General features: G+C 58.4%; 1 protein-coding gene across 2 annotated transcripts in view; it reads right to left on the bottom strand.

Annotated features, from left to right (window-relative positions):
• Positions 1-23289, bottom strand: part of VSTM2L (V-set and transmembrane domain containing 2 like) — a 42396-nt gene extending 19107 nt beyond the window's left edge. For both annotated transcript variants that reach the window (XM_067553944.1, XM_067553945.1), the window contains exon 1: positions 23094-23289. In XM_067553944.1, the coding sequence (XP_067410045.1) occupies positions 23094-23196 (103 nt within the window). In that variant the 5' untranslated portion in view covers positions 23197-23289. The remainder of the gene's footprint in view (positions 1-23093) is intronic.
• Positions 23290-23856: the final 567 nt, after the last annotated feature.

Genomic DNA, 23856 nt, shown 5'->3' with positions numbered 1-23856 from the left:
CTGACCTTCCGCTTCCCTCTGAGGTCCTGCCAAGTTCAGCCAGCTGGTTCTCAGCCGGCAGCGAGCACGCGATGCTCAGAATGAGGCGACGCAGGCCGTCAGCCGGGTTCTGGGGTTATTACAAACCTGCCCTGGGCCAGGCTCAACATAGGACGCTTCCCCCGGCACAGGGTTGCGGGAGATGCCGGCCGGATACTGGTCCGGAGGGACTTTGCTCGCCTGGAAGGGGGAACCGTACAGTGACCTGAGTCATGAAGAGAGAGATGCAGAGAGAGGCCGCGGGGCGAGTGAGTGATGGAAGCTGGACCAGACAAGTGCCGATCCCCCAGACTCAGCCGTAAGGGGGTGCCCCAGCCATGACACCTACCTACCGCCAGGGGTTCGGGGAGCCGTGGGGGTGGACACCAGATGAGTGTTTGTGACAGGTAGGCAGAGACCTGCTCTTCTCGAGGGGCGGCTGACGCCCGACGCGGCTGCAGCCGAGATTGGCGTGCGTGTAGCAGCCGCACGCTCAGCCTCGCTCGTACAACACACCACGTGTGCTCAGCCCAGCAGCTCCCCCGACCGTCCCAGAGAGCGGGACAGGCTCGCAGCACCGCTAGTGGGAGCAACTCCGAAGGCTCCCTTTCCAACCTGAACAGCCGGTCAAGCCCTGCGCCCGCAGCAAAATTCACCCCCCCCAGGAGAAATCCTGGCCACTGGCCACCATCTGCCCCCACCCCACACACAGCGCTGGCTGCAGCTGAGCCCTGAGGGCCCGGGCAGGAGGGGAGGCTACACTGCAGTGACTGGCCACTGGAAACGCACCAGACAATCCATCAAATCATCCCCTGAAAGGCAATGAAGAGTGAAACAGGGACAGTAAATAATCGCTGACAGGGAAAGTTCCTCCCCCTTCCCCCCGCACCCGCCTCAGCCCTTCTTATCCCAGGGGCCCAGCACTTCATTCCCTGCTGCACGTCCCCTTGGCTTCTCCTCACCTGCCCAGGACAGTCTCCTTGGTCTCACCCCTACCCCCAGTGCCTCATTAATCCTGCCTCCATCTTTCCCACCCCCAGCTCCGGCGCCATCTCCTCTCTCAGCCGCAGGGACGGCCGGTTTGTTACTGTTGGAGATACGCGTCCACGGGCACATCCGGCCCTGGCCATGCCCCCCCCCCCGCATGCCCACGGGCTGAAACGCACCATCGGCCAACAGCACCGGAGAGCAGCGGGGGTGAGGAAGGCCGGCTTGGCAGCTGCTTACAGGCCCCAGAACAAGAGTGTGTGTGCACGTGTGCGTGTGTGTGCATGCACGTGTGCGCTGGGGGTGGGGGAGGGTGTCAGACAGTTTGGCCTCCCTCCGCTACTCTATTCTGCAATACCCACGAGAGCACCCCAGCTCCTCCATGCAGCCCCCCGCCCACCTCGGCGCATCGGGCAGGGCCAGTCTCCCCACTCGCCAGCAACGAGCTACCGGGCTGCACGTGTCCCCAGGGCCTCCTCCTTCCCCCTTCTCAGAACCAAGGCCTGAGCCTTTGCTCACCAGATCCTAACCCGTTGCCATGGAAATTAACAGCACACAAAAGCAGGATGTGGCCTAATGGCTGGGGAAAGCTGCGCGTGCCCGGGGTCACTGGCTGAAGGTTGCAGCAGTGAGATGAGCCGGGCAGCGTCCCAGCAGGAGGCGCAGTGGATGGCAGAGGCTCACCACCTAGCAGTAGCTCCACCTGGCCAGCTCGCAGCTGCCGTTCACGCCCAGCCCCCCCGTGCGTTTACGTATGTTACGCTCGGACTCGCGTGCGTGCAGAAGCGCCTCTATCGCCGCCAGCTCCTTTCCATGCACCGTTCACGCGAGAAGTACAATGAATACAGGAACACCTGCGCTTAGCCATTTGCTCTCGCAATTATCCCGTGTACACGCTCAGTCACAGTCACTGCATGTGCAAACCGGGCAGCAACGGTGCATACAGGGTTTGCACACGCAGTATTCTGACCCTCGCTCACTAGCCAGCCCTTTTTTAAACATCTAAAAGAGCTGCCGTATTTTCTGGGCATACCAAGTAACGTGCCCGCCCTGCACTGGCATTGCAACAGCAGTAAATTCACAAAACACTGGCCACAGAACTCTGCCGACATCACTAATGTCACTGGTACATAACAAAAGGAAGGAAGGGTGAGTGACTGTCCCTTTAAATGCAGTATTATTGCTCAGATGCTCAGGGACACGGCTAGAGCAAAATAGCCAGAGAAATCCAACCTGGTCATTAGGCCTTGGCTAACTGCACCGACTCTCACATTTCAGCACAAAGAGGCCAGCCTGGCTGAAAATCATTTTGCCTTCGTTCTGGAAATTATTTTCGCTGAAGCTGGCGCTATTTCAGAAGAGCAGGAGCCCATTCCCAGCACAAAGGGGACTCCAGAAATGACAAAATCACATTGTAATGCCTTTGATTTGAAAAGGGACATTTGTAAAACGACACTGAAAAGCAATAAATAAGAGCTACTAACAGCTAGAGATAATCATCTTTCCCGCAGACCCAGCCCGAGCACTGTGTGTGTCCTAGCGCAATTGCACAAAATCCACTGCAAATAAACTAGCACCTGTCCATAAGGCTGCTGCCCAGAGCCTAAATGCAAAGGCGTGGGTGGTAGGCAGCCTCTCCTCCTGGAGTTTCTCTGCTCTGACCTTTGCATAACATCCGTGAGTGACGCTCCACCCAACTCCCAGCACATCGAGACTTTTCAGTTCAATATTGATAGAAAGTACTGGCCTGGCTGATAGATGGTCAGCAAGATACTGCGCGTGATGTATCTGTGAGTGAAAGAAAGGCAGTACAATAGCAGGCATGTTAGATTAGTGATTAGCTGATGGACAGCGAGAGAAACTCTGAATGAAGGCTCGGTGACAGAGGAAACAGAGATACTGTCGGTGATATTTTATCTCCGACCCCCCCAGGAACCAGTGCGGGGAGAGAGAGTGGAATAGCAATTCCCAATAGTAACACCAGCAGAGAGCAGCACTTCAAAAGTTGCAGTGGTGTTGCAAGACAAATGCAAGCTGTTGGGATGCAGATACCATGTTCTGTAAGGGCCTCTGCGGGCGGTGGTATAAAATGGTGATGGCTTGCAGCAGGTTAGAGTCCTCTTTGGTTAGCTGCATCTTTGGGGCCAGTTTTGGGGCGGGGAGGAGTAATAAAAATGGATGGGGTCCAAACAATCCATCTGCTCCCGGGTCCCCTCAATCAATCAATGGGAGCTTGGGGCCCGAATCAGCCCCAGAGGTTGCAATCCCTGCCTTTCAGAGAGGAACGTTTCACGGGGGCGGTTTTAGAAGTTAACGGCTATTTAACCTTGCTTCAATATTTGAAGCTGCTAAACAGATCTTTATAGAACTGAGGCCTCTGCCCTTCGGCCTGCAGAGCAGCCCCTGCAATCCCTGGGCCCAGGGAGGGCTCCCCCCCCCGCCAATCGTGGAAGCACCATTTGCTGCTTGCAGTGTTTGTACATGGCCAGGGGCTGCCAGACGCAGATTAATCGTGATAATGAAGGCGTCTGGCTTTTCTAATTCAGAGTGTGTACACGAGCTTCTCCCACAGGCCCAGGCCTATGGAGACGGACCACGTAGGTACCAGAGAGAGAGATGCTGGAACACACCTACACACACGCGTCTTGCCTCTCTAGCTGTGGGTCTGGTACTGGGCCGAGGGGACGGGTGCCTTGTAAACGCAATGGGAAATACAGACCACCAAAGGACAATGGATCAGGGTTGGCTAGTCACAGGAAGCAACTGACCAATTTCACGAATTCAGCCCTCTCTCCTCTTAGGGGAGAGGCTTCTTCTGACCAGTTCGGTTGATAGACAGAATTCTTCCAGCAATTTCTCCAGACATATTTCAGCCTGCAAATTGTCTGTAAACTGTTCGATATCTGCGGTGTCATGGGTCACTTACATGACACCGTGTTGCTACTGATCCCTGACTGGAGGATTGTGCAAACACGTCCAGCACCAAGTGGGGCTCCTGACTTCCTGTATTCATGTGCAAAAGCCCCGGTCTACCTGGGAGCAGAGGAATCAGCACTGAACAGAACAGTGGGTCCCCAGATGAAAAGCGAGACACTCAAACGTTCGTGGAACATGAGACAGAACAGGGCACAGACTCAAACACCTTACATTCACACACACACACACACACACACACACACACACACACACACACACACAGACTGTTTGTGTTTTCAAACCATAAGTAAACAAATTAGCCAAAAAGAACTGCAACCTTCATGGACTGGCAAGTTTCAGTTACAAGAAGAGCTCAACACATAAGGCAGATGAGAGGAAGCAAAGGACAGGAACAACACACCAGGCAGCTGCCAGCAAAGGTAAAATAAGGAATTGCTTTAATTCGGGTTCTGATGTTACTGCCCTCTGATCAGTGTCAGTTTCAGCAAAGTTGGCAACAGACAATGAGCTTGAGAACGGCCAGGGGAGCAGTTTGGGGACCCCCTGGAGGGAAATCATTGAAAGGGTTGATAGTGGCGAAGCCTTGGGAGAAGAGGATAATGACGACTGTGAGGGCATTTTACAGCAGTGCGGTGCTGACTCTTCCTCCTCCGACAGCCCTTTCAGACTGCACTGAACCTGCGGCAGCAGCCGGCACTCCAAAGGCCCAGTGCAAGGTGCAGGAGAGAGAAAAGCGCGAGCATTTCATAGAAAAGGCCTTTGCTTTGTGTGCCTGAGATCAACAGCCCACCCCAGTGCAGCTCAGCAGGGACTTTACTGTGCCATTCCTACATGAGGACTGGGGAAAGCCACCCAGGCTCTCAGAGCTGCCGATCACGTTGGCCAGCAAGGGGAAGGCGCCTCTCATTCTGCTCATCTCTAGAAGCAGGTCAGAAATTCACCAACTGAATTCAGTTAAAGTTGGCTGAGAACATTGGTCGCTCCCACGCAGGTCGCTGTGTGTCTGATATTCCCTGCGCAGGCCATGCTGGCCAGTCATGCTCGGAGGCAGTTGTTCAGCTAGTTGAATGTGCGAGCACTTGGCATTGTTGTTTGTGCTGCGGTCCTGGTGCAAATACTTGTGCACATGAACCTACAATGCAGTTCCCACCAATGCCTGTGTGTGAAAGTCAATTTCCATGAGTATCTGGCCTGGTGAAAACAGATCACACAAGTATTCACAGACTGAGAACATGGGGAAAGCAAATTCATTACGAAATGGGAGCGACTGTCGTCTGCAGTGTAACGAATGGCACATGCCAATGTTCTCTTCCAACCATCCTGCCACCACTGACAGAGCAGGGGCAGAGACGAGGGCAGGACGCTGCCGGCGTGAACATTATGGAGAGTTTGAGACAGAACAGGGCCCTGGTTTCCTCCCCACACATACTTCGTAGCTGCTCAGAGCTCTCACTCCAGCCCAAGCACGCTTGCCTAGGACAGGCATGGCAGGGTCCTACCGTCTCAGACTCTGACTGTGCCCAACTTTCAATGGGACACCCATGCAGGCCAACGGCCCCCTCCACCATAGCCCCACAAGTCTGGCTTGGCCTGAGTCACTGCCTCCTCCTAGCAGCTGGTCCCCAGCAAGGAGGAAAGGCTGTGACTCGGGTGCTTCTGAGTGCCAGAACCTGGGACTGGGTGATGGGCTGGATCACTCAGTAACTGCTCTGTTCTGTTCAGTCTCTCTGCAGCCCCTGGCACCAGCCCCTGTTGGACGACAGGGTTCTGGGCCGGATGGACCATTGGTCTGACCCTCTATGGCCGTTCTTAGGCAGTTCCTAAGCCGATGGAGTTACTGGTCAAGGTTTGTATGTTCGACTCGCGCTGTCGTGCGTCCGCAGGCGTGGCTTGTGGTGGGAGCCAGAACCTCAGTGCTCTGATCCCAGCGCCCGCTGCAGCCTTGGGCAAGGCTCTGCAAACCCTTCCTCTTGGGAGCAGCCCCATTAACGACAGCAGAGGTTCACATCAGCAGCAGGTCCTTGTCCCTGTTCGCCAAGGGGCAGGGAAGAGAAACGCTGCTCTCCCGGGGGTGCTTGCAGGCGAGGGTGCGTTGACAAGGCAAAGCGCTATAGAAATGCTGAGCCTTCCTGGATGCCATTGGGATATGCCCAGCATGCTGACCTTGCCCCGCCCTGCTCGCCCTGCCTTTTGGCTCTGAGGCCCTGGCCCATTTGCACCTTGCTCTGTTCCCCCTCCACTGATGCTGGTGCTGCGTCCTCTTAGACAGCAGAAAAAGGAGACAGTGACTTTAACGGGCTCAGTGCTCGGATGGTTTATCGCCCACTGCCTGTCATAAACTGAGAAAACCAGAATCGATAAATCTCCCAGGAAACAAAAATCAGGGGAAATAAAATGAACTCAATGGGGAAACACAGATAAACGGAATTGAAAACGCCTGCTGGGACAGCCTGGCGCTGTCATAAAGCTGAGATATACCCGTCAGCTCGCTATCTCCCCACCGCCGTGCAGCCATTCGTTCTGCAGACCGAGTCCGCCGAGCTCACTCAGCTGTCTCCCCTGCAGCTCGGCACAGGCCAAGCGCTCCTGGCAGCTAAGGCAGAAGGCGACCAAACCAGGGAAAAGGGAGCAGGACCCGAGCACGCGACTCTCGGTCCACTTCAGGGGTGGCACCGCAGTCCAGGCCAGGTTCTCCTCTCTGCTAGACAGGACGCAAGGTGAGCACAAGGCTCCGACACCAGCTCTTCCTTGCTGAGGGCTGAAGGAGCCCTGCAGGAGTGGGAGCGGGAGGGATGCAGAAACCAGTCCAGGCTCTGGCCCAGAATCCGTTGTGTGGGGAGAGTGACCTCGCTCAACAGCGACCCTGCCTGCTCCGCTACATCCCTCTCGCTTCAGGCTGGCTCCTGCTCCCACGGACGGCAGCAGGAGTTTTGCCATTTCCATTAACGGGACCAGAGACCCAGCTAAATAGCAGCAGTGGGCCCCATTCTGGTCTCAGTTGCACAGGAATAAATGTGAAGCTACCCCAGGAAAGCAGCTGTGGGACAGCTCGGGACCTGCCCCTGTGCTTTGCAAAGTGCTGTGTGCAAGGCAGGCCTGGGTAGTAACGGACAGAGTTCTCCTCTTCCCTATTCCACGTAAACAATCAGCCCCCTGGGGCTTCCCGATGTGTGCAGACCTGGGGACCTAATATTTTTATTACGGGGTTACCAGGGTGCGCACAGCTTCCGGGCCCCGCAGCGTGTAACTGGCAGCTCGGCTGTGACAGCATCAAATAGCCTCCTTTGGAGATCCTGAAATCAGCGATGGACCGGCTGGGCACCGGTCGCGGGCTCCTCAGCTTGTCACGACTGCTCGGGTGCCGTGGGCCCTGCCTTCGCCACTCTGACGAAACACTGGGCGGAAGCAGCCACGGCAAGGACACTTTCATAACAGGACTTTGCCCTGGCCGCGGAGCCGTTCTATTACCCGGAGAGGAGCGGGCAGAAACTGAAGAAGAGATTTGTGCTGATGCCCTGGAATTGTCTCTGCCGCAGGAAAGGAACAGCACACTCCTAGTGTAGCAGCCCGGCTTGGGGCAGAGGCTATCCACTATATATGACGTATCTATAATCCAACGCATATCACAAGGAGATCTACACTCCAAGGGCATTAATGGTTCCAAGAGGCTAAAATATCTGGAGGCTCATTAGCGGAGCTCGTTAAGGCCTTCGGTGCCGGGGGCAGCCGTTCTCTGGCACATCCTCGCAGGTACCACACTCTCTCATCAGTTCTCTCCCATGCAGTTTTTCAGCTCACTTATTTTCCTGGCCCAGCATGACTGTGGCGGGGGCAGCGGGAAGGGTTTCCAGCTTCTTGCAGTGCCGTGTCTGTGGCTCACCTATCGTTCCCCTCCCAAACAGGGTGACGCCCTGGAGAAAGCAGAGCGAAATTCTCCTAACATAACGCAGGCAGGATCGGAATGAGCCCAGCTGGCTGGGGGAGGAGAACAGGCTGTATTTACAGGAGCACACACACCCTGCTTAGAAGTTCAGCAGCACGGGACAGCTTTGCCCAAACGATCCTTTTGGCTGGCGGGGGTGAGGACAGTTATTGCTGCCTGGGAGCGTGGCTCTGTCTGAGCGCCTCGGGCAGGGTGTCACTGGTCAGAGATGGAGCTAGCTAGATTCTGTTCGCAGCCTTTGGTTTGTTAGTGCTCAGTAGAGCTGAACTCGTCTTCTGTGGGACACGCGGCGCGCTCCTGCCCAGCTTCCGCACCCACGGAGAGCGGAGAATCAGAGCTGTGTGGGACCTCAGGAGACCGACCCGCCGAGGTCACGGTGGAGAAGCAGGTGGCAGCAGAAGGTGATGGTGTGCAGCAGCGCGGCTGGCAGGACTAGCGAGCGACTGGCCGAGCGGCCAGCGGAGCAACACGGCCACCAAGTCGGCTGGGAGGGCGGCCAATGGGGCGGCAAGCGTCCGGAAGGGCACCCAAAACATAGCGGCCGGACAGCGGAGTGAGCGAGGTGCCTTCTTTCCCCTCCGCCCCCATCAACCAGCGTGGCAGTGAGGGCTCATTCGGAGCCTGCTTACAAGAATTCCTCCAATTGCTGTTCCAGGCGCTTTCCAAGGCCGGGGGCTCAGAGGAGAGTTTGTCTGTCTCCGTTTTCCAGCACAGGAGGTACAGATAACGCTATGCACTATAAAGGAGCCTCTTAGCCATTTCAGTGGGTGTGTGACATTGGCCCTCCGGCCATTTGTAGCCCGAGCACACAGACTGAACCGCACTCACACTCAGCCTTCCAGCTGGGGGAGGGATAATCTTGCCACCAAGTTTGAGGCCCTAATTTACAGATTCACATTTGTAAGTCGCGGGCACCCCACCCTCAAGTTCATTGAAATGCCCTGCACTCCGGAAGGTTCATTCTATGTGAAAAGCAGAAGAACCTGAAACAGAAAGCAAGCTGCTACCGGGCAGGGGAACTAACAGAAGCCAGGCTGCTACTGCAGTTACCTAGGAGGCAAAGGACTTTTCCAAGTGACCGTTATCAGCCACAGGAGGCCAGCAGGACCCCTTCCCCCAACAGCAGAGCAGAGCAGCCCAGGAAGGGTGAATGTGGTTGGCACAATTAGAGCTGAACCAGTTTTTGTTTCAACTCGGTGACAAACTGAGGAACCCAAAGGAAGAGTCGGGCAACATCAAGCCAACACTGAATGTTTGGGTTTTTCAGGATGAAGTGAAAAAAAAATTGGTTTGGGGAGTGAAACGCATGGAATGGCAAATCAAAACAACGGCTCCAAAACTTCTGTTTTCAGGGTTATTTCAGCTGATCCTATTGGCCAAATTCTCCTCGAACGCACCAATAGTTCCAGTGCCCTGAGAATGTATCTGTCAGTGAATTCACTATTCACAGAGAAAGTTGTACATCTCAAATTGCCACAGCAGTAAATGCTTGTGCAAATGACTACTCAGCAGCTCTCTGCGCCTGCATTTGCCACAACCACGTGTGCGCTTTTCTAACAAGCTGGGCCTAGAAGCTTTTCATGCATCAAACAACATTCCTTCTTTTCATTCACAACCCCCCTGGAAGCTTCACATTTCACACATGAACCTCCCATCTGGTGCCCAGACTCCCTAGATACTCAGAAAAATAAAGCAAGCTTTAGCCTCTTTTCCTGGGTACCATTTTGCAGAGGTAGCACCTCCGAAGATACTAGTCCATCTCCAGCAAATTCCCAGGGACCATGCTGGGCAAGACCTGTGACGGCAGGGGTTCTCACCAGCTGCCTTCTCACGCTGCTGCCAGCGAGGGGGGTCCTGGCTGCATCCCAGCGAGACGGGAAGGGGATGGTGTGGAAAAGCTGGAGAACCACTGATTGTGGGGTAGATCGTGTGGAATTCTGTTCTGTTGGCTGTGTAATCCCGGCTTGTCTCTCATGTGTCTAGGCAGTGAGTGATAGCCATCACATAGCATTTATGTTATTAGTTACTCATTTTACCATAGCACCTAGGTGCCGGGTGCTGTACAGACAGAACAAAAGGACAGTCCCTGCCCCAGAGAGCTTCCAATCTAAGTATAAGACAGGAAACAACAGATGGCTACAGACAGACCAAAGGAGGAGCACAAGGAACCAATGGAGACAACGCGGGTCAGAATGACAGGCCGCGGTGTCAGCCCATCAGTGGCATACCTGCCGCCAAGTTGTTTGTAGGCGTCATGGCAAAGGAGCGTTTGAAGGAAGGTTTTGAAGGGGGTTAATGAATTAGTTCTGCAGATGTTTGGGGAGCTCCCCCCAGGTGTGCGGGGCAGCATGGCAGAAAACAGGTTCAGAATGTAACAAGTGGGTGACGGAGGCTGGTACCATAGGCCAATCAGAAATGAGCACTGATGCGGTGATGGATGGATGGACGGACGGATGGATGGATAGATGGAGGGGACTGACTGTGAAGGGCCTTGCAAGTGAAGACAAGCAGCTTGCGTTCGATACCAGAGAGAAGAGGGAGTCAGCGGACGGCTGCAAAGAGAAGCGTGCCATGGCCAAAGGGGCAGCTCGGAAAACGATCTTGGCAGCAGCGTTCGGGATGGACGGGAGCGCAGCAAGGCTGCACTCGGCACGGCCAGAGAAGAAGATGTTGCAGCGATCGAGCCAGGAGAGCGACAAGCGTGCTGACTGAGTGGATGGATGGGGGAGGCCGTGTCTTAAAGACAAGATGCAGAAAGAGCCTGCCAGGCGTAGGGGCAGCCTGGCTGTGGGGACCCAGAGAGAGATCTGAGCGACAGGCAGGATGGTGGCGAGGACGGAGGTAGCAGGGAGGGCCGTGGGGGGAAGGCCGGGAGTTCTGTGGTAGCCCTGTTGAGCTGGAACGGATGATGTCTAGACACCCACAAGGAGACATCAGAGAGGCAGGCCCAGGCTTTAGCTTGGACATAGGGGACAGGTCTGGAGCACAGAGGTAGATCTATGAATCGTCAGCCGAGGGATGGTAGCTGAATGGGTGTTTGTGGCTGAGATCTCCAGAGACAAGGTGCAGCGGGAGGGGAGGAGAGGACCGGACCGAAGACGAAGCTCCGTGCAACCCCCTCAGAAAGCTGGAGAGGGATGAGGAGGATCCTCCGCAGGACACGCGGAAGGAGCGATTGGAGAGGTGGGGAGAACCAGGAGAGGACAGGAGCGTGGCCAACAGCACGAAAGGCAGCGGCCAGGCTGGGTGTGTGGGTGAAGCCCTGGTCCAGAGATGTGGCTAGGGAGAGGACTGTGACAAAAGTGGTCTCAGCAGAGTGCGAGGGGCAGAAACCAGACTGGAGAGAAGCGCCAGCCAGCGACTGTGAGCAGCGCAAGGCAGATGGGAGCCAAGGGTGGGGGTTTCGATCCATAGACGTGGAAACGAGCATCACAGATGGACTCAGGATAAACAGGCAGGTTTCTCTCTAATGGAGCCGACCGGAAAGATCCAAAACCCGATGGCTGAGGGCTTCAGTCCCCGAGGGGCGAGTGAGTGAGAGAGATGGACTCCCAGCCCACCACCCATTCCTCGTGCCAGGAGAAGGAAGGCAATAGCTGGGGTGCTGCCTGTTTCCACGAGCCACGGGCTGCAGCAGAGAGGAAGGAGCATTCACAGCAGCTGCAGGAATATTGAGGGAGACAGCAGCGGAATTACAAACCTAGGGAGATTTAAGAGGAAAAAAACCACTCTGGCACGTGCAGGATTGTGCTAGTTGAGCTGGCGTCCCCAGGGGAATTTCATAGCACATTCCTGAACAGGCGTTACTCCTGCGAGCTCTGAGGGAGAAGATTCTTATCGGGGGCATCCCACTCCGATGGGTCCTGAGAGCAGGCACGGGAGGGGAAAAATCTACCTGCACAACCCTCATGCTAAAATACCCAGGGGAAAAGGCTGCACTCATAGAAGCAAAGGGAACAGGAAAGCCAGGGCACGAGGAGGTTCAGCTCAGAGGAATACTGGCAATCCCAGGAAGCGAGAGGCTCACAATTACAAAGCAGTGAGAAAGTGAGCGAAAGAGGAGAGTGGAGAACAAAAGCAAAGCAGGGCTGCGGCAGAGGCACTTGCAGGAGATAAGCATGGGAGGGGTATAAACATACAGGACTTCACCCGTGGCCGGCAGAGCTGGTTCGGGTTAGGGCGATTTATTTCATGCTGCACCAGGATGGTTTAATCAGCGATAACTGGGATCCCCGGGCGTTTGCAGAGACAGGATGCACACAGCCCGTGCAATGCCAGGGACTGGGAGTGCCGTACCTAGCGTCTCCAGGCTTCCGTAGTACAGTGATGTGCACCTCAACCAAGGCCTGAGATTGAGGGTCCCTCCTGCGCCCACCGCCTCGCAGCCAGCCAGCCCTGCTTTTGTGGCTTCTTTTCACCCTAACAATAAACCCCCGAGCCAGCCCCAGGTCTACAGAAAAACTCACTATATCAAGGCGTTCCTGGCCTGGGAGGAAGATGCTCTGAGCAGCTGCAGGTTCCCCTGTGATTACTGTCCAGTGGCATTGCAACAGATCAGTTGGGGGCAGAGATTCGACGTGCTGAGCTGAAAACAAATCCAGCTCACCATCCCCTCCTCCTCTCTCCACCCTGAGCCTGGGAAGGGAGCAACTGTTCTTGTCACCGAGATCAGCTCTCAACCCCAGCCAGCCGGTGGCCAGTCCAGCTCCGACAGAGAAGCATGTGGCAGTCACAATCTGTCTGCTGCTAACAGGAGTGAGAGCAGGGGAGCCAATGCCCGGAGACACACCAGGGCTCTTTAGTGCATGAAGCAATCGAATGGCTTTGTTTGTATTATTTAGAACAAGCTTGGGGGGCAGTGGGAGGCTTCTGGGGGCAGTACCCGGGCCCTGAAACCCCCCCCCACCCCAACGTTAGTCTGAGTGAGTGCCTCACATCCTGCAACGGGAGAGCAGGAACCTCTTTCAGTTCTCAGGGCTCACTGCAGCCCAGGCAGGACCTGCAGCACCGTTTGACAGCAGCATGCTGGCCTGCACACCAGGAATTGGGGATCCAATTCTGTTCTCCGCCTGTGCCCGTCAAGGTGGTGTCTGGGCACCTTCCTGGTTTTACCGCACAGGTTCCCCCCTTAGCAGCAGCCGTTCCAGAGAGGCCAAGGGCTGAGCGGACTCTGCAGACAACAATGGCGAGATCGTCCCTGTGTCAAGCTTTGCTCTGCGGGGGAGCGAGGGCACCAGGAAGCTCCTTGGTAACAGCTCTGCGTCCATGCCCGGCCGCCCAGCCCAGCCCAGCCCAGCCCAGCCAGAGCCGGGTGGGAAACGGTTCCCATCCCCCAGCAGTTTTACGATATTGAAAAATGGCCCTGTTCTAAACTGGGAGGAAAAGTCCAAGTCTTGAAAATTCCAATTCCAAAACTCGCCCCCAGGAATTCTGCCAGTCGGGAGAGTCGTCAAACCCGACCCTGGTTTGCAAACGGGTTTGGTTTCATTGAATCGCTATTTTTTGGTGGGAGATAAAAAAAAACAGTTTGTCAAAAGATTCCCCATCAGCTCTGCCCCGAAGAGCCCCTTGCCCTGGGGCGTGGAGCAGAGACGCGGCCCAGCTGCAGTGCAGGTGTGCTACTGGGAGGAGCCCTTCAAATAGCAGCATTTTCCCGAGTGGCACAAAGGAGCCGTAACCCAGACTGTGGATCTGGCCCGTCTCCCTCAAGTCCGGGCGCACGGATGGGGACAGCTTGAGGGAAGCTTTGTGGTGTCTCCTCTGAGGACAGACAGACAAGCCCGGAACCTCCGAGGAGCCACTAATAACTGTCCTGTTAAGACCTGTTATGAACGTTGCAGCTCAGACAAGCCTGCACGGACATGGGTTAATATTTGTGTAAACATGTATTGAAGGGCAATTAACTATGTACTGGACATTTGCAAAGACACATTAATTACCTAGGCAGAACTTTATCTTGCCCTGTGAACGATTTACCCCCAGGAACCATAACAACTGTAGTCCGTCAGTCAGTGCATCTTGCTAAGTCTACATGAGCCAAGAGCTTCTCCTCTGGAGCTGTATCTAGTCTGCAATGGAAACCTCTGCCTGGCCTGACCAGACCAGCACCGCGGTGAACTGGTTCCACCCAACCGCGGAGTAGCCTGCCTCCATCCCTGCGTCAAGCCCTCAGCAAATGTCCACGTTAAGCAGGAAGCGCGATGGTTGTACGGAGAACCAGGTTTTTTGCACAAATCCGTGTGTTTTTCAGTGTGCCGTTTTCTGAAATGCCCAAAGCCGCCCACGCCCACTACACAGGCCCAGGGTCAGTTACCCAGAGGGGCTGAGTCCCTGTGGGTCATGCTGATTTACATGGAGCTGCAGGTGCTCCGCACTTGTGCGTATCAGATGTGACATCCCGGCCCTACTGGAGTGCAGGGGAATTTGGCAAAGACAGAGAATGATTAGACAGGCTCATTGTCTGCAGAATTGCAGGCTAAACAACAAAGCTGAGTTTGAATTGGAGCAGCCTTAGATCCCCTTTGAGCTTTGTTCATGTCCATTGGCACCGAGACCTCCCAGCTCGCCCTGGAGTCGCGGATTTTAGTTTTCAAAGTTGGAGTGATAAAAACTGCTCCCTGGCTCAGCAGCTGCTGGCAAGACGCTGTGCAGAGCACGTCCCAGCAGCCCCACTGACGGGGGCTTGAATGAAACTCCTAACAGGCCTTTGGCTCCAGCAGCACAGGCAGCGGGAGGCGCTCGGGCCGGGCAGAGAGCAGGTGCGAGGCTGACGTCCCTCAGGGTTTCACTAGCAGACACCCTGCAGGAATAATGGGACTCGCGAGCCGGAGATGCAGAGGCAGGAAAGACTTTTGAAAAGGAAGAGGAGGGAGCGGAGGCAGGCTAACGCCGGTACCCGAGGGGAGAGGCACAAAGGGAGGTGGAGCAGAGCTTCATATCAATAGTTCTCTAATTCCGCTGTACACGCCGCACCTCTGATCACTGTCATTGTGTGCTGTGCTCTGACCCAGTGCAGCCTATTCTCTCCTTTCACAACAGGCCTTGTCGTAATTCATGGCTTACCACGCTTCGGTGAGTTGAGGTGTTCTTAGAACTAATTGCCAGCTCAGACGCCCTCTCACGCTAAGCCATTCCCTCCCCGCCCCCCCAGCCAGCCCTCCCGGGCTCCACCGCCACGTCCCACCAGCGAGGAGCAAACAGCCCAGCCCCATAACGGCCGACCCTCCTCCCGGCTGACGGCTCGGTCCCTCTGGGGTTTGAAAGCAAACAGGAATGAGCGCTCCTTAGCGACAGCTGGCACTTTGCACTTGCGTTACATCTCAGCCAACACCCCCAAGGGCCGTGCGTTCACATCCATTTCCCAGTGACCCCGGCTCCCAGTCCCCCCCTCCGGGGGGGCTCCCGAGGGGAGGAGGGCTCGTTCCAGAGGCAGCCATGTCCTGCCTTCTGCGGATGGGGCAAACAAGGGCAGAGTTAGGGCCACGTGTTCCGGGCCAAGTTCTGCAGCGATGCTACGCGTCAGCCGGCGCGTGCAGCGTCCGTGGCCGTGAGGGAGCCTGAACTGATGCAGCTTACACAGCAAGAGGGCTGAGAAAGCGGCTAGGGTAAAATCATCCCCTCTAGAGCCCAGAGATTCAGGAGCCGTGAGCACTCGGGGGCCTGGCTCTCACGAGTCAGCGGGGGATCGACGTGTGTTAAATGCACCTTCCCATCAGTCCTGTAACCCCTCCAGTCCTGCCTGCCGGCCAGTGCTCTGCCAGCCTGGCTCCCTTCCACTTCCTGGCCCAGCTGTGATGCCCCTCCCTCTGCATTCAGCCCGTTGGCCCCCCAGTGCAATGCCCGGCCGGCGTGGGGAGAGGGGGCTCGTGTGGCCCGTGGCCCAGCAGCAGAGCTGCAGCTGCCCCGAGTGACTGACGCACCCCGACTGTAATGGAATCGGGCAGCAAATCCAAGCCCCAGCTCAGCCTAAACCTAAAGCGAGCCCGGAGCCGAAGGGCAGCGGGAAGGCCGTGTCCTCACAAGCCGGCGACGAGACATGGGACGCGTCAGACCTCCCCTCCAGAGAGGGGTGAGCGGTTTGGCTCTGGCTTCTACAGGAGAGGGAGAGAAAGTGTGTGTGCGCGCGCGTGCAGGTGCTTACACACGACTAACACGACCACCCAGTACCATCCCACTGGGAAATTGCAAAGCCCATCAGATTAGAACTAACCACAGCCGCCAATCTTCACCAGTCTGGTCCAAGTCCCGACTGGTCACGTTTCTCCACCGCATGACCCCACCCAGGGCAGACCACGTCCACCACGTCCACCTGCGCCACCACCAGCGAGGCCCTGAGCTCCGCGGCCCAAGAGGCGGCAACGGCCACGCTCAGCCGGGGGGGCGGCGGGTTCCCCGAAAGAGGGAGGGAGGAGTTGTGGAGGGAAGGTGCTCGAGGGAAGAGGCTGGCGCCTGACTGGGCCCCGGAGATCCGGGGGCGTTTCATCGGAGAACCTGCCCCGTGGGTCTGCTCTGCTAGGCCCAGAGCAGGAGTGCTGGAGCCCCCAAGGCAGGTGCTTGTGAGGAGACAGAAGCTCCCTCCAGGGCCATCCCCGAACCCTGACAGGGGAATTTTCTCCCCACACTGCTCAGTCCACAGACAAGGCCTCGCCCATCTCTCTGCCGGGCAGTCAGCTCCGCCTCGCCCAGTCGCTGCCTGCTGTGCTGGAGACACGGGAGTGCCCCAGTTCTGGTTCACCGCACGCCACGCAGAGCACGAGAGGAGACGACACCCTGTCACAGCAGCGTGCTCCAGCGTGGGCCCCGGCCCCGCCGTGCCACCGTGCTCTCCAGTGACCTGGCACCCGGCCTGTTAGTTTTGTCCCCTCATCCTCCGTCCTGTCCTCCAGGAGGGCTGGGTTTACAACGCAGCAAGCAAACAGCTAGCTCTGCAGAGCCAGGTGAGCTTCCTTCTCCTGCCCACCGCCTGACAGCGTCTGCGTTGCATTGCACCCACACCGCGAGTCGCAGCCGGGCTAGAAGGGGCCGTCAGCCCCACGCTCTCGGCACTCTCGACATACCTCAAATTGTAGCACTTACATTTTACACTAACCCACCCCCGACACATTTAAATGCACTGTCGACGTTCACACATTACACGCACGCACGTTACCCCCCGCCTGCCGGCGAGGGCTGGAACAAAGGTTCACCAGCAGCACCACTGAGCTGGGGCTGCCAAGGGAGCCCTCTGCACCCACTCCACACGCGCGCCCCTGAACCGTTCATCCACCCCCGCAGGGGCAGCGTCCATCACCGAACAGCTCTCGCACTAACCTTGGAGAGGGACCGGGAATCGCCTGTGGGCATCGTTTCCAAACCCGCCCCCTGCAAAGCCAGGCACCTCCCTCGGCATGAGGCCAGCTGCACAGAGCGTGATAGAACAGTTCTTCTGCACTTAAACACGCTGCAGCTCCAGAGGCTCCTCCAGGGCTAGGGCAGAGGCTGTCTGCGCGGGAAGCTGGGAATCCCCCTTCCATCAAGAGTGAGCTCCCATTGTCCACAATCCTGCCCCAGCCTTATGTTCCTGACTGGTCAGTATAAAGCGGTGACCATTTCACGGGCCAGTGGCCCAGGCCCCATAATTTGGGTCATTGGGGGGGGAGGAATTTCCACATCTGGAGGGAGGAGGAAACATCTGCCTGGCAGCTGACTTTTTTTTGGTGGTGATTTGCAGCTGCTTCTCTGCTGGAGCCCTTAGCCGGCAGCTCAGGGAGAACCCAGGAAGCAGGGGCCAGGTGCTCAAAGGCACCCGATAAATTCATGACATGGCTCAGATTCAGCCTCCTCCCCCCAACTGCACACTCTATATTCGTCAAAGCAACCCTGGCGCTCCTGGGCACGGGCCAAACCCTGGCCGTGGGAACCCAGCAGCTTTGTCCACGGGCACTGCTCGCCTGCCGCCCCGTGCGGTCAGGGGCAGGCGGAGGAACTCACCCGTCACGCACAGGAGCAAGCCCCAGAGCCCCTGCCCTACTCCACCAATGGCAGTGGGAAGACTCCCTGGACTTCCTGGCGGGCAGGACTGACTCCACAGACGACTCCCAGGCTGGTGCGCGTGAAGCGCAAAAGGAGCAAACATGGCACACAAGGAGCCACCGTCCAAAGGCATTTTCTGTCCTCCAGCTCTGCCATGGTAACCACGGCCTTCTCGGACTCCCTTATCTCTGGTTAGAGACAGCCGCAGCTTCCTAGGCTGGGTGCACGGCTGCAGTGCGTCGCTAGCACGAAACACGGGCCGTTAACGTGCAGCGGGAAGATCCAGCTTCAGCTCTTCACACAGGGTGCTTCGGCCAGCGCGTGTGCAGGGAGGGGCATAGCAAATGTAAGCCATGCATCCCCATTTCTGGCACCCTCTCGCTTGTGCACACCCTGCTCACTCCTACTTCACACCTCTCTCCGTGGAGCATTGGCTGCACCGGGGGTGGGGGCTGCGTGCAGGTCTGACGCCAGAAGGCGGGCAGCGTATCCGCGTGTCGTACGTTTGGCCGCACGCACTTAGCATGCCGGGCCAGCGCTCGCTCCTAAACTGTCTGGGTGAGGTTCTCTGGCCTGCGCTGCGCAGGTCAGACGAGATTATCACAGCGGTGCTGTCTGGCTGAGAATCTATGAATGAATCTCTTTCTAATGAGCCTGCTACCAGGGAACGCTGACGCCGGGTCATCAAAAATGCATCACAGCACCAGAGCCTGATGCATAAACATGGCACTAGGACTTCCTGTGTCACAGGTGTGAGCAGGGGGGCTCCCCTGACCTAAATAGCTGTGAGAGCGGCAAAGGGGATCCAGCTCCAAAAGCGACCAACCAAACCAGAGAGACCCTTCAAGAGAAGGCAGCTTTCTCCTTCGCCTCTGCGCGGAAGTCCTTGCTCAGTGATCTGTAAGTCACTTGCTACATTAATACCCTTGTGTGCAAGGCTTTACACACGCACATGCACACACACACACTCTAACAGGTACAGACTGCAAAGGTTGAAATCAGCTCCAAGCCTTCAGAGAAAAATGTAACCGCTTTCACCCGGAAAGATGCGAGCGCACTTTACTAACCTAGGGCCCAACACAGGCAACTGCAAAAACCCCACTGACTAGAGCAGGAGCAGGATCTGGGCCTTAAATGATTATATGAACGATATGGAAGGTTCACTCTGAATCTACAGATGCAGCCACCTCTTGGGCGGCAAACGACAACAGCTTAACAGCGCACAACATCACTGCACAACAGTTTAGATGGTAAGGCAGAAGAATAATGTAGGGTCTGTCTGGAGAGTGAAGGAGGAAGTTAGGGGACAACATGCAGGGAACGGACCTGGAATTTGGCCAGGAGTCCAGGGTTAATAAGATACCGACATGTGCTGGAGTTTAGACGTTTGCCATCAATCCTTCCTCTCCTCGTCCACCCCTCATTTGTTTGGTCTGGTTTTGAAAGTGCCACTAACCCTCCGTGGGTAGCTGGGGGGCGAGGGCTACGACCGGCCTGTGGGCCATCTGGCCGGCATTGTCCCTGCTCTGTGAAATTGGACTGAGTTCTGTCAGACGAGTTGGTTTCTCCCAGTAATTATGAACTCGCCCTTTCTCAAATGGCAGTGTCAGGCTGGAGGAGGGCGGTGAATGCTGAGCCGAGAGATGGGGCAGGGGTATTGTTTTCATGATGGGCAGGGAAGAGTCGCGCCTCTGACCCTGTTACTGTCATATTAGCAGCAGAATTATCTCAGTTTGCACCATAGACAAAACACAAAACAAGTGGACTAATCTGGGGATTTTGATCCGGGCCAGGACTCACCATGTCACGAGCCGGAATTAACCCCATCACGTGGGTGTATTTCGAGCAGTTCCCCGTTGCTGGAGGGGCTGCTGCCTGCACTGAGAAGGCCACTTGTCCCTTGGGAGATTCTTCACACCCCAGCATCACTGTGGCAATGGAAGCAATGCAGGGCAGAAATTGTCATCCTGTGTCTGTCTCCCCCCCACCTCCCCCAGAGGTGACATGTCATGGGAAGGGAACCCCCAGCAGCCTGAATGCCAGTGAGTTTGGGGTCTCAGACCATTCGCCTCCAGAAGGAAAAGAGCAGAAGCAATGAGTAGAAAATTGGGCATCAGGACTCCTGGGGCTGTTCCAGACTCCACCAGTGACTCCCCGAGTGGCCCCTGGTAACACGCCTCCAGCCAAATCTCCAGAAGCTGCCTCTGGTTTTGAAGATCAGCTCGAGACACCATGGCCTGGTTTCCAAGGATGCTGAGCGCACGCGGCTCCCTGTTATTTCCAAGTGGCGTGGTGGGGGCTGAAAGAGCCAGGCCCACAGCATCCCCAGCTGGGTACCCAAAACAAACAAGGCATCAGTGGTCACTTCCGAGAACACTGCTCTTAGCTCCCCTGGTCCTGCAAGTCAAAGGGTACGCGGCCTGCTGCCTCCTGTCCCACGGGGCTGGCAGCATCCGGTGCCAGTCACTAAGGCATGCTGAGAAGTTGGACGTCTCACACACACCCCATCCTAAGTCAGTCCGGGCAGCTGGCCCAGGGGGCGGCGTGCCTATCCAAGAAGGACCAGGAGGAAGTCGGTGTGAAAGGAGGAACCGGAAACCACTAGCCGGGTCTATTCTGCCCCAGTGAATCCAATGACCGAGGGCATTATCACAGCTGGCCCCAGTGTCTGCACAGCGCGGAGCACGACCCCAGCCAGGGCTGCTGGCTGGGACGGGAGAGAAGGGTAAAAATGAGAAGTGGGGTTACAGGATAAACCCAAGACAGAGGACGTGGGCTGTGGTGCCGGGTTCGCAAAGGCGCAGAACGTCAAGGTGAGCGCGCTCAGGGAGGGGCTGCACTACAGAGTGGCAGTGAGGATTCTTCCACGCCCAGGGACGTGAACAGAGAGCACCTGGACGAGCCCAGAGGGAGAAAGCTGCCTGCCCCAGAATCACACAAGCCATAGACAGGAGCACGGCAGAGACAAGGCAAAGGGAAGCAGAGTTTCCAGGTCCTAGTTAAAAATCATGGTCTCAGCCCTACCTGCCTCTTGGCCCCATATTCTTGGGAAAGGCACCCATTGTTGTGGCCGATTTGCTGCCTCCTCGGTGGAGTTTTTAAATGAGGATTCGCTGTCATTGTCCTAATGTGATCATTCCCCCCGTCTCGCCCATCCTGTGTCAGCCTCCTTCTGAGGAAGGCAAGCCCAGACCTCTGATGGGGGAGAGGTGTCAGAAGTAATTGTCTTGAATGCCTGCCTGAGGAGCAGCAGGGAAAACACACGGGCTGGAGAATTCCCACCAGGAAGCTTGAAAAAAAAAACCCAGAAGAATGAAGCCTGTTTATGGAAGTCATTACCGGCATCATCAGCGGGCTGTGCCGCGGGGGGGAAGGGCAGCCCCCGGGGTCAGGGCTCAGCTCCCTGAACCCTTCAGCCATGAAACTGACGGGCTGATCGCTGTCACACGCTCACAGATGCCGGATTCTCCTGCCCTGGAATGAAGCTGTTTACCAGCCGGCTCCACGCACGCAGCCAGGCGGGGAGAGCAATGGCACCCCCAGCCCAGCGCCGTCTGCAATGGGTGCATGAATAATTGAGGGAGCTAGCCGAGGGAGGCGAGGCCGGGCTGGCCGGGGAAGAGCGGCGGGGACGGAGAATGCAGCAGACGCTCCCTGCCGGGGGGGGGCCAGGCCCGGCTTCCGCGCAAGGAGATCAAAGCCAAGCCTTTGCTGGGGGGGGAATGAGCCGAGATCAGAAGAGCCGGGCTGGGATCACAGGGCCAGGCACGCAGGGAAAGGATGGGCGGGGGGACCTCGCTGGCCCGCGTACCCCAGACGTACCACAGCGCCCAGGAGCCCTGGGCACCGGCCGGCCGGGCCAAGCCCCCGAGAACCTGTTGAGTGCGCGGCGCTGTTCACGCCAACTCCTTCACTGGCAGCGGGTCTCGCCTCCCACAGCCCCAGCCCCCCGCGTCCGCTGCCAGTCCTCGCACCCCGGCCCCTCTGGAGTCAGCGGGCGGGTGGCCAGTGACTTCCCCGGGAGCAGGATTGGGCCCGGGACCCGGACCCGGCACCTCGGGGGTGTCGATCCAGCTCTGTCCCGCCGTCACCCGCTCACTTTCCGGGGGGCTCCGCGGCTCTGTCCTCCCCTCCCCGCCGAAAGCTGCACCGGTGGATACTGACATGATCCCCCCCAGCCCGCCGAGCCGCCGTGTAGACAGGTTTCCGGCGCACGCCGCTTCCCGACGCGAAGGGCCCCGCGTCCTCGCTGCGTTCCGGGGGCTCCTGCGGGCTCCGGGCGGCGGTGGCTGCGGGGCTGCCCGGGGCCCAAAGCTGCGGGGTGTTTGTTCCTTCCAGCAGCCGGGTCCGCGCCTGCCTGCCCGGGGTGCTCGGCGATGGAGGCGGCCCCAGCCCCCGGGGAGCCGGTCAGCGAGCCCAGGCACCCGCCGGCTCCTCCAGCGCGAACACACCCGGCAAATCACTCCCAAAGTCTGACAACACAACACAACACAACAACACAACACACACCGAGCTCACAGCCCCAGCCCCCCGCGGAGCTCACGGCCCTGCCCGGACCGCGGACCGGACCGGCTCGGCGGGGGGCACCGGGCAGCCCGGGACCCGGTGCGAAGGTGCCGGGCGGGGCAGCCCCGGGGCGAAGGCGGCGGCGTGGAGCGCACCCGGCGCTGGAGGAGCCGAACCGAACCGAACCGAGCCCGCCTGTCCTGCCCCGGCCCGGCCCCAGAGCCCGAAGCGGGGTTGGAAGCGGTCAGGAGCCGGCGCCAGGTGCTGCGCTGCGGGGCGATGCCGAGCCGAGCCGGGCCGGGCCACCCGCGCCCCGGAGCGAGGAAAGGAAGCGGCCGGCGCCGAGCGACGCGGGCTCCCGGGTTGTGGGAACATGCCCCGGCCGTGCCCGGCCAAGGCGCGCAACTTTCCCTGCGCCGCGCGCAATGGCTGGGGCGCAGCGAGGCGCAGCCCCGGCCCCCCCACTGCACTCCCGGCCCCCCCCCCCGCTGCACCCCCCAGCTCCCCGCTGCACCCCCCCCGCTCCCTGCTCCCCGCTGCACCACCCCCCGCTCCCTGCCCCCCGCTGCACCCCCCGCCAGCGCCGCCCCCGGCGGGACCCGGCTCATGCCACAGCGGGAAGCGCCCAGGGCGCAGAGCTCTGCCCGGCCGGCTGCCCCCCCCGGTACCCCCCTGCCCGGTCCCGGCTCACCGTTGGCCGCGGGGGGGCCGGGCGGGGCCCGCGCCGGGGCGCCCAGCTGGAGGTAGAGCCCCAGGCAGTGCAGCAGCCCCAGGGTCACGCCCAGGGCCCCCATGGTGCTCGGGCCGCTCGCTCCGCCGGGCCGGGCCGGGCCGGCCGCTCACATCGGGACCGGGGCCGGGGCTGCTCCCGCGCGCGCTGCCGGAGAGAGACTGCGGGACTCTTCCCCGCCGCGGAAGGCTCCGCGCTCGGGGGCGGTGCCGCGGCTGGTCCAGAGCCTCCCCCAGCCGGCGGAGGGATCCGAGCGCTTGATTGAGCATCAAAGTTTTTTCCCAGGGTGTCATGGGCCGCGCCGGGCCAGGGAGGGGGGCTGGGAGGGGCATGCACTTGGGGGGGGGGGGGGCGCTTGGTGCTCGCCGTGGGGCGGCCCCGCTGCCTGCCTGGGTCGGGGTCCGGGTTTATCCCCCCAGCCAGGGGGGCGGACCCCGTGAAGAATGGGGGGGGGGGTAACAGGCGCCTATATAAGAACCCCCCCCCTCCCCGAATATCGGGACTGTCCCTATAAAATCAGGGCACCTGGCACCCGACCTGCCCCTGCCTCTCTCTCCGGGGCGGGGCTGGTGCAGGTGAAGCCCCAGGGCTGGGCACCCGCGCTGCTGCGTGGGAAGGGCCCAGGGGGGCAGCGGCAGGGTTTGTCCTTGGAATCCGGCCCCCAGCACTAGGCACCAGGCAAGCCAGGCCCTGTGTTCACCAGTTTGCACGGCTCCACCAACTG

The sequence above is a fragment of the Emydura macquarii genome, unplaced genomic scaffold, assembly GCF_026122565.2.
Source record: "Emydura macquarii macquarii isolate MOO-44397 ecotype Brisbane River unplaced genomic scaffold, CSIRO-AGI_Emac_v2 contig_1483, whole genome shotgun sequence".
Lineage (NCBI taxonomy): Eukaryota > Metazoa > Chordata > Testudines > Chelidae > Emydura > Emydura macquarii.
The sequence above is the reverse complement of the archived record's forward strand: the minus strand, read 5'-3'. Positions and strand labels throughout refer to the sequence as shown.